Consider the following 18,479-nt stretch of genomic DNA (forward strand, 5'->3'; position numbering starts at 1 on the left):
TAGACAGGATTAAGCTGAAGGATGGTTTTTGTAGATGGAACAAAAGTAGCTGAGAAGAGATCATAAACCCAGCACATGTTTTCAGCACCAGTACTCTAGGACATTATAGCATTTGCTGGTGTATATAACAAAATGATTTGTGGTTCTTCACCTGCAAACATAACATCCTAGGAAACACTTTAGTATCTCAGTAAAATTGCCCACATTAATATTTTAGGTAACTGAATATAATTCAGTAATCTGTCAGTGAGAAATGCAGCTTTCATTAAAACAAGAAAGTGAAATATTGCAAACTCATTTCTTTGTGCTGCTGATACTGCTGACTGAATTTGTTCTTGTTTTTGTTTTTAACTTAGAGCAATTATCTTGCTGTGGGATGGGACAATGTCCCAGTAGATATTTTCTGGTGTGTTCTAATCTATGTATTCTTTTGCTTTTTAATCGTAGGTTTCTGTGCTCGAGAGGCAAATATTTGACTTCCTTGGTTATCAGTGGGCACCCATCTTGGCAAATTTCATACACATTATTGTAGTCATACTTGGCTTATTTGGAACCATCCAGTATAGACCTCGTTACATAACAGGAGTGAGTATTTCATTTTATATATATATTTTAATCTGCATATTTAATAAAAAAGTTCCAAACTGTACTGCTTATAGAAGAAATAGAACTCATTTTGATTTCACCTACTTCTGTAATATTTTACATTCACTCATTACACTTCTGGATCACCTGAGTAATTAAATGGTAACAACCTGCCACAGTTAAAAATAAAGTAACAGGAAAATATGAACATTGCAGACGTGAATAAATTTTCTAGATTCACCTGACCTATGCAGTAGATCCATCACTTCTTATAGTATTTCATTATTGTTCTTTACCAGGATTGGGGGAATGCCTACATGTTATGTGTAGAAATAGTCCAAATTAGGAAATTAATTATGAGAGTATGGTAAGAAACATGGTTATGACAGTTGCAGACTGAGGGCTCTGGATAAAAATAAGGATTTGGATCTTTAGTTTTTTATCCATTTCTTTTCCTTATTTGACTGTTCACTACTCACATGTGTTATTGTTGTACTCACTAGTACAATACAGCTTTAAATAAATCTTCATGTTATATTTCAGATTTATTTTTTTTCCCCCAGATACGTAGGGCTCTAAAGACAGAGCAACAGATTTCAAAACCATTGTTTAGAACACCTTTTGTTGGAAATAAATGTGTATAATGTTTATATCCAATTTATCTACTAATTCAGTTAACGCTTGCAATTCTTCTCATAGATAGACAACAGTCCAAAAGATTTGCTGTTGTACAACCATATTTTCAATGTATGAATGTATAAATGAGTTAACTACACTGAATCTGTACCTACTTCTGCAAAGTCTATGTTCTGTCATAGTGTTCCTTTATATAACAGTAGTCACTCAGGATGTAGAAAAATTTTTTTTTCTTCTACCCCTGTTCTACCATCCATTTTCTAATAGTGCTATGTAGTAGTAATACATTGATATATGCATCTATATTTCTATTTATCTTATTTGCTATATGTAGAAATTGTGTGATGTGTTTATTATACTCATGTAAATTACTGTAATCAAAAAAAATCAAAACATTTGTTGCAAAAACTAAGAAATATATTGCAAGTCTGAAACATTTTGAATAATTTCTTCAATTGACAACCTTGGGAGCAATGTAAATGTAAATGTAAATGGAATATTCTTTCATTTCTAGTACTTTGACTAGTCCAAAAATCTTGAGAATAAAAAACAAAAACAAAACAACAAAATTTCAAGCAAATGCCAGTTAAAAACAATAAAAAAACTCTGTCCTCTGGCATAAGAAATCAAGCAAAGGAGTCAGGAAACAAGCATAGTTGAGCAAGGACCTAATGATCAAACTCAGAGATGAGAAGGAAATGTACAAGCAGTGAAAGCAGGGGTGGGTGGTTTGGGAAAAATATAGGGATGTTGCCTGGATGTGCGGGGATTGGATCAGGAAAACCAAGGCACCAACAAAACAGAATTTGGCAAGAGATGATTAAAAAACAAGGATTTATTTAAATACATTGATCAAAAAAGACAGGCCAAGGAGAATGTACATCCCTGTTGGTCTCCAAACTTGACAGATGAGAAGTTGAACATAAACCAGGAGTGTGCTCTTGCAGCACAGAAGACCAACAATATCCTGGGCTGCATCAAAAGAAAGGCGGCCAGCAGGGCGAGGGAGGTGATTGTTCCCTCTGCTGTGCCCTTGTGGGGCCTCATCTGGAGCAATTTATCCAGGCCCGATGTATCAGGAGCCCAAAATGAAAAAAAGCGGAGCTGTTGGATCAGGTTCAGAGTAGGGCCACATAGATAATCAAAAGGCTGGAGCATCTCTTGTATGAAGAAAGGTTGAAGGAATTGGGCTTGTTTTACTTGCAGAAGTGAAGGATCTGGGGAGACCTAGGTACAGCTTTCCTATACTTGAAGAGAGCTTCTAAGCGGGAATCTAAGACTTCTAAGGGCAGACATGAGTGAACAGAAATGTATTTTCTAAAGATAATAAGTAAACCTTTTTTCCTTGTGTAAATGGTAATGATGAAAGAACTGCTCAGCAGCAGTTCTGAAGCTTTACGAATAGAGATTTCAGGAGAAACAAAAACTGACCACTAGAATGAGACTTAAATGTGCTTTTAGCATCACTGACAGAAGATTGTGCAAGACAAATGCATAAGGGGTAATACCAATGCAAGTTACTAAGGATTCTGAAAACAAGCTGTGCTTTTCACCAGGGTAGAGCTCTGTTTGGAGGCTGTTTTTGCCAGTTCCTTCTCTACAGGGATTCCATCCTTGTTAGTAGGCTCAGCACATATTCCTCACTCTGCTATGGTGTTACAGAAATGCTAAGTCTGAAACAGTGTTTGAGCACCTGTTGGGAAGGCAGGACCAACCCAGGGAAGCTCAGGTGCATGCAACTTGGTACTTTCCATCCCATGAAGGCATTAGATAAGGGTTATAAGAAGAATAAGGGAATAACACTGAATGCACATATGTATTCTGATTCCTGCCTGAATGAGAAATCTCATTCTACTATTTTCTTAATTTTTCTGTAAGGCATTCTCAGAATTTACAAAGACAAGAAGCCTCATTTACACTCAGTGTCATTTGTCTTCTGTAAACGTAGGAATTGACCTGACATGCGAAGCCCAGTACTTTGTAGTACTTCAGTGCTGCAGGGGTATCACTGTAAAAATAAGTACTTTGTTTCTCCACTGCCATTTGTAGAAGATAAGGAAATATTTAATGGAGCTTGGCAGTGACATAAACAGATAAACTTGGGAATAAATTATGAAATATAAGAATTTGAAGACAGTGATGTCTGAGAGATAGGTATCTACCATTTCTACTGCTCCTTTGTATATTTAGAAGCTGTTATTTTTACTTCTTCTAGAATTAGTTTGAAGAAAGTGAGAATATTTTTTGTACAGTTCTGTAGGTTTTATTGAGTAACCTTGTAGAAAAACAAGAGCACTGAGAAAGTGAAAAAGCATCTGCATTGAAGAATGAACAAATTTTCCTGCCTTGAGCATAAAGTGAGGATGCAACAGAGCAAGCTTTTAATCTAGATGGAACTGCCTTGTTTCCAAATTGATAGTAGGAGATTGTATAAAGTGCTTTCTCATAACAAAGTGGTTTATTGTAAAGTTAAAGTGGACTTTGGTTGTGTATGTAGCAAGATTATAGAGAGGACAACAACATTACTAACATTTTCCCACGGAATAATGTATTCTATTTTAACATTTCTTTCTCTTAGACATAATAGTAAAAAAGCCCCCGAACCCTAAGAATAGTGAATGTCATAAAGACTCTTGAGAAACTAATACAGACCACAGAATACTAGGAGAAGACTATAAGGATCTCAGTTTGACACGGTTGTGAACTTTAAGAACGAAAATAATTTATTACAAGACAGTACTTGGCCATGTTAAGTCTGGGGGGAAAAAAAGGATGGATTATTCATTACTTAACACATGATTGCTGATATATATTAAAAAAGAGGCAATTGCTTTTTCTGAGACTTCTTGCAGCAGCTTCAGTCTGTAAAACTGCTAAGCCCCAAAGAGTATAACCAAGCTAATTTATGTCTTTTTAAAGACTGGTCATAGCCAATGACTTCAACACCCTTAGTGGGATCTACTTAATGACAAGTATCCCTAAATCTATCAGATGTGTTTATAGTTTATTGACTTGTATATTGCAGATTAGTATCTTCTATATTTTTAAATGTTTTAAAATTCTTAAAAGCAGTACATGTCAGTGTGTAGCAGTTAATCTCTTAAAAGTAAATGTCAGAATACTCTCAAACAACATCAACCATGTTACAGAATAGTATAAAGCAAGAAACAGCAGGAAAGCTGCAATTCTGGAGCCATGTTCTCTCAGTTGCTTTTTTGAAATTTAGGGATGGGCGTAGTATAGTTAATTATTGGCTAGATTTTTTGGTGAAATAACATCTCAGGATGCGGAATGTTGTAAGAGAATCAGATTTTTTTCTTCTCATTTTTCTCAATGAAAAAGTTACTTACCATAATTTAAAAGAGAGTCTTGTGCTTCATACTCGTAACAACACAAATCTGAAAATTAATTTACCTTATTGACTTTATCCAGTTCTTCTTCAAGATACTTGTTTTCTTCTTTTATTTAAAATTAAAAAAATAATGTAGTAATTTTACATATCGATCCATTCCTTGGTAGAAGACAACGGACACAAAAGAGTGTACAAAATACTTTGCCCAGCTTTTTCTGAGCCTGTGATGATTTGTGGGCGCAAGTAATGATCTTCTGCACAACCATTTCGTGCTAATGCTCAGTAATACTATATTAAGCTAAGGAAATGCAGGCCTTGAGCATTTTAGTACCAACTTTATCTGTTGGCTGTCACAGGAGACTGTGAATCAGAATAGTTATTCTGTGTCAAAATGTGCCATTGACAAGGTGTTTTGTTTGCTAACATGTCAATCAAGGATATACAATGATATTCTTCAGTTTGTTCCTTGATTCTATAGCTTTCCATGGATAATAACTAATGTAAGTGTTTGTTGTTATTTTTCAGTAGTTGTCTATGCACTTTCAGTGTGTTCCGTTACTGAATACAATATTGTCAGTATTCAGAATAGCTTTCTGATAATTTTGGTTCTGAATTAAGTAACAAAATAGCTATTTAAATAAATAAATATCCGGTCAATCTTTCTAAATAGACCAGTCTCTTAAACTACCATTTCTGGCACAAAAGCATTAGAGAAAAAAAAATACACATATATTTTCTACAAACATTAATAGCAGAAGCAGAAGGAATATTTTTTTGAATCTTTGGTCACTATATTTACTGCAAATGAGAAAACAAGTTGAACTGGACTGAAGTAAATGCACACAAAATTGGGAATATAATTTGTTTGAAACATTTTTTTTTTATCTATGCTGTCCTCAGTGTAAAATTTCCAGAGTTTATTGTTTTCAGGCAGCTAGAAAATGTCATGAGCCAAGTTATTTGATTTTCCACTTTTTTGCCACTTAAAGACCAGATCAAACCAAGGAAGTATATGACAACAGGGGTTGTTTTTACATCTTAGTGGAAAAATCTGTGTCACTTAAAAGTTATTCTAGTTATTCCAAATATATCAATACCTACTGTAGAAGCTGAGAAAGAGGAAAAATAGAGAGAGGAATCTGAGGTATTCAATGACAAGCAATAGAAGAGAAAAGTGACAATACAGTAATTGACAAAAATTGGTAGAATTTCAGAAATTAAGTACTGCACAATGAATACAGAATGACAGAATTGATGTTTTGTTTGTGAAGTTCATGCATACAAAGAAGTTCTTACACTTAGGGGAAAAAAATAATTTGTTGTATTCGTCCAGTACTCTCAATTTCAAATCACCCCATAATTATATTTTAAATAAAGATCAGAAAGATTCAGAAGACACCAATTATACCAGAACAAGCATTCAGAAAGTGGTCATTATGGAAAGGTCTGTCTGCACCTTGAATAGAACAAATACTATGTCAGGTCAAACTCCACTGAGTAATTGTTTCATTGCTTAGTCAATGCATTCATTCAGGGATTGTTCATTAAAAACTGTTCACACAGAAAGATCAGTTGAGAGTAAATCAAACGAGTCTGTTAAAAAAAAAAAATTCTCTCTGAATCATTAAATTATAGCAACTTTTGAAATTAGTGGTCACTGTAACTCATGAAATAACAAGAATTTGTTTTTATTACTTTATTATTTATTACTATTTTGCATCCTGTTGAGAAAGGGCAATTAAAAAATTATTATAGATTAGGAATGCCAGAGCCTCCCAAACTGAAAAGGGAAAGCAAATGAGAAAAAGTGTAGTCTTATTGCTAGTTAACAGAGATTGTTAACTAAAATAATTGTTTTTTGGGAGTTTATCCGATGAAGTAAACTAAATAACAAGAAAATTACCAAAATTGTAAGACAGCACAGAATTGTGGAAAAGTAAGAAAAACTTTGAAGAGCACACAGTATGAGCAAGATTGTAAGGACAAAACACAAAAAGAGCAGAATAAAAATAGAGAAGTTAAAAAAGTAGATGTTCAAAATGAGTATTGCAGAAGCATTTTTGGGGCACTTCAAGTAAATCTCAAAATCGTAATATGAGCTAAGACTATTACAGTACTGGAGAATCCACTTCAACCCCAGATTAACCCCAGATTTCATTCATGGTTTTGTTTTCATTATGCTAGATAAATTGATGTTAGATGAAGCACTGGTATTTTATGACATAGTAATTACTGCATAGGTGCACTTTCCTAAAATGCTTTCCATGTCATGAATAGCAACATGAATTCTCCTTAGCCCTTCTGTGATAAATCTTCACTATCTTTAACATTCTTTGCATTACAGAGAGTATATTAAATACTTTGAGGGATACTTGTAGTCCATAGTGCCTAAGCTTGCTAAAAAGATCCTTTGTCACGGTCTCCTTTTCAGTAGTCCTCCTTCAAGCCTCATCATAGTTTTCTGAAATATCTTTATTATTCTCTTAAAATTTTTCTTTTAAAATTCTTATGAAAGATTGCAGATGGGAATTTAGATGTTATGAAAGAGTGGAGTTTGAGGATTCTTTTTGTATTTTGTCCTTTCATTACTGGATGCAATTTCATAGATGTGATCTTTGTAAAACTTGCTAACTGCTGTTTTATTGGAGGGTTTTGTTCACTTTGGCAGATGCTGTGAAAAATCAGTAGGGATGTAAGTAGAAGATTACCCTTTGGACTTTAAACAACATTTTCTGAAAGAGATTTCAATTCACAGGAAAGTACGTGTAATAGAGTGCTTTTTGCGGCTATTGTGTTAAAGGATTAGATTTTATTTTGTTGTGGACTTAAATGTGCTTTCATTCATATTTAAAAGGATAGGATCTAAAGTTTACTTTTGAAATTGAGTCTAGCCTACTTCATAGTAGGGATAGGAGTGTGAAGGGAGTAGCATGTAGAGAATAGCTGGTCAGTGTCATTACAGTAGTTCAACTAATCCAAATTGTAAGTGGGATTTGTGAGCATACATAACTTAAACAAAATAAAGCATAAGGATTCCAGTGGACAAAAAGTCATTCTTTCTTTGTTTGTTGGTGGGTTTATTGATGGGCTATTGATTATCAGTTTGAAATATATGGTCTATTTTTTTTTAATTTTTTTTTATTTTTTTTACTTCATATTCTGATAAGATATTCTAGGCTTAGATTACATTAGGATTTTATTTTGATTACTTTTTTTAGAAATATTTTTGATAACTTGCAAGAGATCTCAATAGATCTCGGATTCTCCAGCCTCTTAGATTCAGCTGATCCTCGAGCAAGTATGTCTTCCAATGTAATACTATACAGAGCACAGCAGTCTTGACTGTATGGAAGCAGATGAAAGAAGATTGCCTCCATTAAGTGCCTCTGGCATTATCTACCTTTTTTGGATATAACCTTTATAATTTTTATAGATTTTAGAAAAAGAATCTACACCATATGTATATATATTTCGCAGGCAGAGAATTATTATAGTAAGATTTGACTACTTTCATCTGTTCTCTTTACTGAAACATTATTAGGCATGAGGCACCAAGGTGCAGAATTAATCTAAAGAAAATTATGAATGAGAAATGTCTTCTCTGATCAGAAAACCTGACTGAACTCCTTAAGAAAGTATAAAATATTCTTTCAAGATTAAACATCATTAGCCTGACCTCTTTGGCAAAGCATAATAGAAAAAAAATCTGTTTATCAACTAGTCAAGTGATGTCAAGTCATAAAAAGGGAAAACCAAGATAAGAGTTCCTAAATATCTGATTCCTCTAGTTTTGTGTAGAATATCCCTCTTTCAAGAAGGCCCCTACTTGACAAATAACAAAGTTCTAAAGAGAAAAAGTGTACTAGTCCTCTGAAAGTTTATGGTAGATAATGAAATGAGAAGCTCTTAGACTTTTAGAGGCCTTCAAATAGTTAGTATTTTGAGAATATGTTAAATTCCTCTCATTGAGTGGAGAAAGAGACATCCATCAAGTTCTTAAAGAACACGAATCCACTGAATCTTGAAAATGAATCTGGGATTTTTTTCAGAAACTTTTGTGCAAAACACTCTGGAAAAACTCCAGGACAGACCTTACTTTACAGTATTCTGCTGAGCGTTTTCTTGTCTTTCAGACTGAGATGATTTTTTGTTAATTTTCAGAGACTATTTTAGTTTTCCATAAAAATTTCATAAAATTTCAAGTTAAATATACTTTGTTAATACTTTATTTGAGCTTATATATGTATACAGGATTAAAAATTATAACTTATATCATATAATGAAGAACATTATTTACTTCCAGTAAATTTTAGGCAGAACATGTTCAGTGCACAATGATGTCCAACAATTTTAATTTAATTTTAAATAGAATCATAAAATTGCCTGGGTTGAAAAAGACCTCAAAGTTCATCTATTTTCAACACCCCTGCTATGTACAGGATCACTAATCACCAGACAAGGCTGCCCAGAAGCACATCCAGCCTGGCCTTTTTGAAGTTGATGCCATTTTCCCTTCATCTGTCACCACAGATCCTGCTGAAGAGTCTGTCCCCTTCCTTCCTGTAGCTCCCCTTTAGGGGGAGGTTTCTCTTCTGTGAGGTGACCTGATGAGAGCAATGTCTCACTGTCATTCACTCCAAAGGAAAAAATGTCTTTCCAGCGAGTTGACATTAAGGAGGCCAGTTTTATGTAGAACTAGAAGTGATATAAAATGAAGATGTTATTTCTTCCTTTAATTCAAGCCAGGGAGCTCACCAACAGCATCTCTGGAAAGATGCCAGAGCATGAATTTCCTCTGCATTTCATTTTCTCTTTCTTTAGAATTGATCCTCTGGTTTGTTAGTATAATGACAAGTGGGATTTACTCTACAGATATATTTTTTTTTATTTATTTATTTTTAAGAACAAGCAGTGCTTTCTGTTAAATGAATGTGTAATTGGCACTTTGTAGTCAAAATACTATAAAAGGCATGAAGAAAGAACAACTTAGTTGATGATGTATTTAGTAGATACACAGAGGAAGAGATTAGAGAGAAAATCCATGGCTTTTGCCACTGTTATCTATACTGCAGTTGAAAGCATTAAAATTGCCTCAAACAGCCAATAGTTCTGGACAACTAAAGGTAATTAAAAATCAAGCAGGTATAAGGTAATGTTTCCACTGCCCTGAAATTACCTCTGTAGTTTAGTGCTAAATATTTCTCTATGCAAAGTAATCAGTGTTGCTTATAATTTCCACAATTGTTCCTATTAATGAATAGTTTATTTAGTATTTTTTCTAGCTGATATCTATCAATTACTGATGACATTCTCTTTTCTGTGAGACAATACCTCAGTCTTTTTTACTTGCATATGTTTATATCATGCCTTCCTTGGAGTACCTGCCCACCTCAGAACTTTTGACATCTCTGTTCTTGTGCTACACTACTGAAGCAGAGAAGTACTTCTCCCAGCTGCTTTACAAAATTGGAACTGAAACACAGAAAAACAGGGACTTTCTCACTACCAGAGCAAAAGATTGTGACACATCAACATGTGAATCCTTTTATCTTTCAAGTCTCACTCTATCCTGAAAACAGAGAAATACCCCAAACTCTCCACATAGTCTAGGAATATAGATTGGGATCACAGCTGCTTAGCAGCATGGAGCACTTATGTAAGAAAAAGAATCTTAAACCATCTTTGGACAATATATCTTGTACTGAGGGAAAAGATTTCTGCCTCAAGCTTTCTGTGATAACTCTTTTGTTAGAATCGGAGGCTACTGTGATCACACCTGGGACCTGTAACTGAACTCTTTCCAGGAAGAGATTAATATATTTTAATGAACAGCTTATGCCGCAGTAAGATAAGCATTAGAAAAGAAATGGAAACATTGCCTCAGGTTCAAACCACCTATCCAAGTCTCAAATTCTTCTACTCTGCTCTTTCCTTGCAACAGGCTGTAGATTTGGAGCCTGCTACAGCTCTGTAACAGCAGATCTGCTGCTGTTCCCCTCTCTATTTCAGCACCCTCTGTACTCCTGTCTACCTCTTCCTCTATTCTCTTCACCTTGGTTCAGCCACTAATCTCTACATGTGTACTTAAAATGTTATTTACTGCATGCAGATAAAACTAAGCTATCTATTTTAATTTTTCAGCTTGAAGTCTGAGTAACACTGCTTACCAGTATATTGCATTGAAAGCCAATTCTTGTTTTGCCCACTTGGTTAAGACTTAAGTAATTTGATTTGATTCAATTTTTTTAGGTAATATCATTCATTCAAGTACAGCTGACTTTATTCATAGTAATTTCCGATCCCTTCAGAGGATCACCTTCCAGTACCTGAAGTCCTTTTATATCCTTTTTTCAAAGAGGTTTTTCTAGGCAATGTGACTGATTCTCTTCATCTGTGAGTTTCATTGTCACCCTGAGGTTATGCTTCAGGAAAGATGCATTGAGATTCACACGGAGCTGTAATTTCCTATTCATTTACAAATCAGCACTTTCAATTTTAGGAGAATATAAAGGTAGGACTGTAGTCCAATTCTGAATGTAGCCTTTTTTTGCTTTCCATGGAAGAACTTAGAAATCTTCCTATTAAGCTTCTTGTCATGAATCTTCATTGCAGAATTTCAGAGATGTTTCTCACTTCCCATCTGTATGTATCTTCTTAAATTTTTTATGTTTTCATAGTGATTTTCAGCTCCTGAAACTCCACAAGAAAAGAGACACCATACTTTGTCAAGCTTTGCCTGTTGTCAAGAGTACCATCACTAGTTAAGATGCATTTTCTGGCTGACTCTGAAAGGCAAAATAAGCAATGAGAAGATCTGTAAAATGCACTACTAAACATGCTCCAAAATTTACATTGCTCCTTATTTCCATAATTGAGCTGCCCAGGGCATTGTGTATTTGTATTTGTATTTAGTTTTAGATGTTATTATGTGTATTTGAGCATAGATGTTAGTGTCACATACATTCATGTTGGATAAATTTAAGCATAAATAATAAAATTCAAATAATAAAAATTGTAGAAAAGTGTCATTTTGCATACAAGGAGCTCAGCAGACAAAATTTGAGTTATAAATGCTTCTAAGGATAGTGTTTTGCATATCAATATACATTTTACTTGTAAACAACCCTAATATAGTAAGTATAGATTATTACTAGTGCTGCTGCTCAACTTGTTTCCCAATCTCTCACCTATTTCCAGCTGTACTTTCGGTAAGATTTATTTATTTATTTTCCATGGAGCTCTTTAGCTGTTTTTATTCCAGTATCAATTTTGAGCAAGTGTGGAAATAACCAGCTTTGGTCTTCATGCTTTTATACTCAGCCACTAAAAAACTGAGAGATTTTTTTGGTGCTCACAGACTGAAATTAATGAATGTTTTGTTTGCTTTTCTTTTCTTTATGGATGGAACAAAAATTAATATTTGGCTGCAATGAGTTGGCTGTCCAAATGGAAAATACAATGCTTATTAGAAATAGTTACAGCAGTTTCTGAGTTACTTAGTCACCAACTTTGGTGAGAGCCTGGGTGTTGGTCCCTGTAAGCGTTCTGTTAAAAGAGAAGCATTGTTTAAGTAGTGCATAAACAATGACAATCATTGCAGCTATTTTTTTTAAATATTCTGAATAAGTGGTAAATCTGAATAAATCATAAATTTTAATGTAGTATCTTTAATTGATTACTTTTAAGAACTTCTGAATTTCTAATCCAGATCTGAAGTAATGTAGGGAAACCATTATGTCATGGCCTGAACTGATGGTTGAGCACCTGGTGAAGGGGGTAGCTGGCTCAGGAAGCACAGGTGCAAGCAATTCTCTAGTACCTCCCAGGTGACTGGAAGGATGCTGGGTCCACCCATCCGTGAGCTCATTGAAGGGCTAGCCTCCAAAGGGAGGGTATGTTGTGGATGATGGTCTTCCTGATAAGGAATGTTCTATGGGTAGAGATCCTATTATTTGTTGGGTGAGTTAACTTTTTCCTGTATGATGTTTATTGATATTCTTAACCATGCTTTGCCTGATATCACAAAGAACTTATGAGAGGCAGTTTCACTGTTTCTGAGGACCAACGATGTATAACAATAAGGATGTTACTTCTAGCTTGTTGTACTGGAAATGCTGAATATTTCAACCGAATAATGCGTTTTCCTGAACAGTAAGTTACTGTTTCAAGTTTAATGTTAAAAAAATACTTGTCACGGTTTATATTTATGAGTTTGGTTTTACTACGTGTTACTGCTGTTTTGTGAAACAAGATGCAATTTCTGTTACTAGTCTTGCTGAAGTACTTATTTCTGAGTTTGAAATGCCTTTTTGGTGATATAAGAAGGAAAAAAAAACTTGGTTCTATACAATTAACCATGATAGCTAAATATTTTTTTGAATCTATCTTCATGTTCTCTATTTAGTAAAAACTCAAATCCCATTTCTGTCCTGTGACACTTCTCACTGTTATTAGTTTAATTACTATTGATATTAGTGCTTTTGTTTATATGCGTTAGGTTGATTTGAATAGTCTCTAAGCTTGTAGATATGTCACTGTTTAATTTCAGTGTGTATTGGTGATGTGAATAAGTAGCCTTTTGTGATATATATTTCTGTCTAAGATGTGTAGCTGTTTTGTGTCAGATGTGTTTTTTGGGTGACATTGTCTTCTAACCTGTTCTATCATAACTGATCCTGTAAGATGCAGTCACAAAAAATCTGAAAATGAGTGTTGGATCTCAGATGCAGATAAGCAGATGAATAAGCAGTATCTAATATATCTTTCAGAGACATAAATTGAATAAATTCATTTATTAGATATATTCAGGTTATTACGCAGGAGTGAAACTTGCCACAGAAGTCCAGGTGACAGTATTTCAGCTTAGCAGATATAACCTCTTCAGTGCTGTAAAGGTCTAAGATAAGACATGAGTGTAAATGAACAATTCTGCTGTGGAGAATTTACTCGCAAAAATAGAGTAACCACACTACTATCTGAGAAAACTTGTCCAGTTGCATTAATACTAAACAAATGTTATTCCTGTATCTTAAGCATTATGTGAAAAATAATTAAGCTGATGTTATAATAAATAACGTGACTGCAGTGTCTGAAGCACAGCCACTGGTATCCCTATGGGACTTGAAGAGTAAGTCTATACATAAGGTAACATAAGAGCTGTTGGTTTTTTCTTAATTTAGCTATTTCTTCAGTGTAATTACTACTTCCTATGGATAGGTGATTCCCTGCTAGTTTACTTTGAACCATGTTTTGAGTAAGTTGCCCAGTAGTGCGTATTTCCCCTGTATTTGAATAACAAAATATATTAGTGTTTCTGTGTATGCACAACACAGATATTAACTATTCAACTAAGCCTGGATAGTTGATAAACTTGAGGATTTCTTTTCAGCACTCATAAGTATGTTTTTGCAGAAATTAATGTTACTGGCTAGAATTTACTTACATTAGCATATGTGTGAAATCACGTAGAGATAGTAATCTTTCAAGCTGAGGTTGAATTTACCAACTCCACCATGAATTTCCTTTATTAGAAAAATAAAGTATCTCGTACGCAGTAGTGTGTTCAACTGTTTCTTTGTTAGAAGACTAATTTTAGTAGAGTTAAAATTTGACATGGAAATGTATTTGTTTTGACAAAACATTAGTTTCTGCCAAGATATTTCAAATAATCTGTACAGGGGTGGTGGTAAGTGAAAGTAGATTTTAGTATATTAGAATGCTCACCTGAGCCAGGGAGATATGAGATTTAAGACTGAGCTCTGAATTGCTTTTGTCCATCCTGTGGTGGTGCTATATTATCAAGCCACTATCTGTTATTGACAGTGGCTTTGTTACTGATTTCTTTTGTGTGTGGTCGTGTTTCTTTTCTTTTTTCCCCAGTATACTTAGAAATCAAATTAAAAAAATTAAAAAAAAAAAAAATCAAATCCTATTTTTCATAATGGGAAACTTATCTGGGCGTCTCTATCAAGTATTCTGTGAAGGATTTAAATCTATTAAAGTAATCATGGTCAGACTTCACTGTTACTTGAGTGGGAGGGTATTTTGTGTTCCTTTACAGTATAACCTTTTTCATGAAGGAGTACAAAAATCAGAGATATGTAAGCCCTTTCCCTGTAGGGGTTGACACTCAATGAATAATCTGTCATCTATTTCTCTGACTATTTTATATAATCTGTTTCAAGCTCCATGGTGAGTGATGAGTACTGAATGCTGGTGATAGTTGTGTTAAGCCAGGCAGGAATATTCATTAATATGATTATAAACAGTTTTCTTTCATTTATCAACTATTTGGAGCTGCTTCTATTCACTTGTTTGGAAACATTTGCACTCATGAAACTGAAGTTACTTAGAAGGCTCAGGTAATCTTGAGAAATAATGTTTTGTAGATTATTATTCATAACTCTGTCAATATTCAAAGGTCCAGTACCCATTCTAACTGTTCAGCTTACTGGCTAAGCATAGACAAGTCATCATTATCTTGGCTGACAGCACATAAAGTAGAAATATCACATCTCTGTTCTAATTTCTTGGGGGTGAAATAAACAAATGTTTCTCTCAAATTGTGTGAACGCAAAGTGCTCCAGTGCAAGTTAGAAGGGAGGCCTGATTTCCCTCCTTTTTTTTTTTTTTTTTCTTACTACCTGAATGCTTTAAATTGCTGTGTTTTACTGGTTCAAAGCTCAGTAACATTCTGAAAACGAAGTACACTTCATTCCTACCCCAATTTAGGAAGTGGGTACCAATTCAAATGCAGTTAATGAATTTAAACCCCTCCTGCATGTGGCGGGGGGGTGGAGATTCATGATCTTCCAACCTTGGCCATTCTGTGATTCTGTAATGAATTAATTTGCGGTCCACACTTCTTTTGAAACTCCAAATTCTTCTGGAATAGACATTTGGAAGTTTCTTACAGCTCAATAGGTGTGTGCTAGTGTATGTTGGAGGCTTTTATGCTGATGGAGAGATTAGAGAAGACTACTACCCCTTCCTAGAGAAAAATATCTACAACTGGAAACATCCTATAGAGTCAAGTAAGAACACATGCGCGTGAACTGAAAGATGTGGAAATCATCATGATACAGTAATCAAAGACCAGAATAACACAGAAACACTATAGATGCAGGGGATCTCAGAATGTCTGTAGTCCAACCTTTTCAAGGCATGTTCAACATTGAATTTATGCCAAATTACAACAACTAGGTCTGGAAAACTTCGAAAGATTTATGTTACTTGGCTTTAATTTTAATGCCAAAATTCAGAGCTCTACTCAAAGCGTTTCTAGAGGATTGTGTTACTAAGCCTAATAAAAAAGGGGTTGTACTCATAACTGTAATAACAGGACTGGAGAAGATAAAGCAGAGAGAGACCTAAATAACGTAGCCATACGGAATCCATCCAGACGTGCCTCAGTTTAAAGTTTAGGCTGTTTTCAGTTATAATTCTAATTAGATTTACCAAGAACAAGAAAACCATAGCACAAGAGTTAATTAAGAAATTCAAGGCATTTTAAGGAATGTGCAGTGCTGCACTGAGAGCTGTATTCCATCATCATAAGATTTACCTGATGTAAAACTTCAGGGGGGAATGGAATGGTACAAGAATAGTGTTGTTAACAGTTTACCTATTTGAAATTTTCCTGCGCTGTAGATGAAATATTTATAGCTATCAGGGAGAAACACTATTAAACCATTCCTTGTGGAAGGCTTTTAGTCAATAGCTGTGTGCATGCTGTGGTTGTCACTGATGAAAGTGGAAAGCTTTTAATATACATAACAGATAATATTTGTAATTGAAAATCTGTTTTTCCTTCCAGTACACAAAAAAAAAAACTGCACTTTAAAAACACGTTATATAAATGCAGCATTTTGTCTTGCTACTTATTTAAAAATGCTTTTCCAATTGTAAGTTTTCTCTTGTAGTTTATGCAATTCCACATTTCCTCCCACAAACGTCCAATTGCTTTATGATAAGGGGTTTTATGCAACTAAACTTGTATATGATCTTGGTTTAATTACATTAAACATGACAATTTGCAGAATGCTAGGATAAATGCTCTTTGCTAACTTTTCTGAATGTTTAAGAGCCTATCTGAATTCAAGAACAGATATAGCATATGTCTACTTAATCTCTTTGTACAGGGACTTTAGCAAGTATTGCAAATGTAGAAAGTTACTGAGAATGTTAGGAGTACAAAAGGCTAACATTGATACTAATGCGGAGTCTAATTAGGCATTTTCCATTTTGCTTATTCATGAAAGTGATTGAACTACCTATACTTTGATTTGTCTGTGAACAGACAGCTGTGTGAAGTCATGAGAGACTTGCTGTAATGAACAAAGGCGTTCAGACAACAGAACTAATCCTACACACATCTATGTATCTGTTTTAACATTTTACATATCAAATATTGAACTCAGTGAGGCAACTTAGGCTCTGTTGAACACAACTTGGGAATAGTTGTTATAAATTCTGATCTACAATATGATTGAATGAAAGTAATTTGATCCAGAAATAAAACAGTAATCAAAAATACTCTTCTTCAAATTAAACCAAAACTCAATGCAAATATACAATGGAAGTTATTTTTACTTAATTAACTTTCTAACACCCCCCCCCCCCCACACCCTCCTTAAACAGAATGATGACTTGGCATTTCAGGTCTATGAGGAGGGTATACTTGCAACATGAATTTTGAAAATGTCTTACCCAATGAATATGTCTGGTCAACCTTGCAGAACACTTTTAAAAGTATTTATGCAACAAATCAAATTGCATTGCTCCTTGTGACTTCCTAGCTGTGTTCTTATAAATGAACTTAAGCTTGGGACTTTAAGATTGTTGGGCGGGGGAAAGAAAATCAAACAACAATTGTAATCTTGTACATTCGAGTGCTTGTCGGTTGAATGCGGACTAACTACATCGATGTCTGATTCATAGTTGACTTTATTGCTTATGAAGTAAATAAACAGCCATGCACACGTGTAATTTCATATGATCTATAAAGCAAGCTGAAGCAAGAGAAATATGTACTATCTTCACTGAACAAACAGATCAAAAATATTACTGTTAAACTTACTATCTAGTAAATCAATACATCAATAATTTCTCTTTGTGCCTGAACCTGGCAGGTGGCTCACTAATTCTCCCCCTAGGTGGAATGAGGGAGAGTATTACAAATGAAATAAAACTTGCAGGCTGAGATAAGAAATATATACTTAAAAATAAAAAAAAAAAAAGTGCAGATTTAAAAAAAAGTAAAGAATGTGATGTGAGAGAGAGAGCTATTTATAAATCCCTATATACTTGCTATCTGCTGACTGATGCCCTACTAGTGATGCTGTTTCTCACCACTCCGCTGACTGACACCTAGCTAATCCCCAAACAGCACCTGGCCCCTGCCTACAGCTTTATATTCTTCCACATGCCCTGCCTCACTCCTATCAGCATCCTCATAGCTAAACTGAGGAAGCATGGTCTGGGAGATTGGACAGTGTAGTGGCTGAAGGAAACAAGCCAGAGAGTTGTGGTTGATGAGACAGAGCCTAGTTGGAGGCCTTTATCTATTGAAGTCCCTCAAGATTTGGTACTGCGACCAGTACTATTCAGTGTATTCACCAAAGACTTTGAGGGATTATAGTGTGCTGTCAGTAAGTTTGCTGATGACACAAAACTGGGAGGAGTGGCTGACGTGTCAGAAGGCTGTGCTGATATCTAATGAGACCTAGATAGGCTGAAGAGCTGAGTATGGAAAAATTTAATGAAATATAACAAGGGCGACTGTAGTCTAGCATCTGGGCAAAAGCAACTCCAAGTATCAGTATGGGTTGTGGGCTGACCTGTTGGGAGAGCAGCATTGGGGAAAGGGATCTGGGGGTCCTGGTGGACAGCAAAATGACTGGGAGCC

General features: G+C 34.8%; 1 protein-coding gene across 2 annotated transcripts in view; it reads left to right on the top strand.

Moving 5' to 3' along the window:
* NKAIN2 (sodium/potassium transporting ATPase interacting 2) overlaps window positions 1-18,479 on the top strand; it is a 508,789-nt gene that overhangs the window by 231,349 nt on the left and 258,961 nt on the right. For both annotated transcript variants that reach the window (XM_048937096.1, XM_048937095.1), the window contains exon 2: window positions 448-585. In XM_048937096.1, coding sequence (XP_048793053.1) covers window positions 448-585 — 138 coding nt within the window. The remainder of the gene's footprint in view (window positions 1-447; window positions 586-18,479) is intronic.

Source organism: Lagopus muta, chromosome 2 (assembly GCF_023343835.1).
Source record: "Lagopus muta isolate bLagMut1 chromosome 2, bLagMut1 primary, whole genome shotgun sequence".
NCBI lineage: Eukaryota > Metazoa > Chordata > Aves > Galliformes > Phasianidae > Lagopus > Lagopus muta.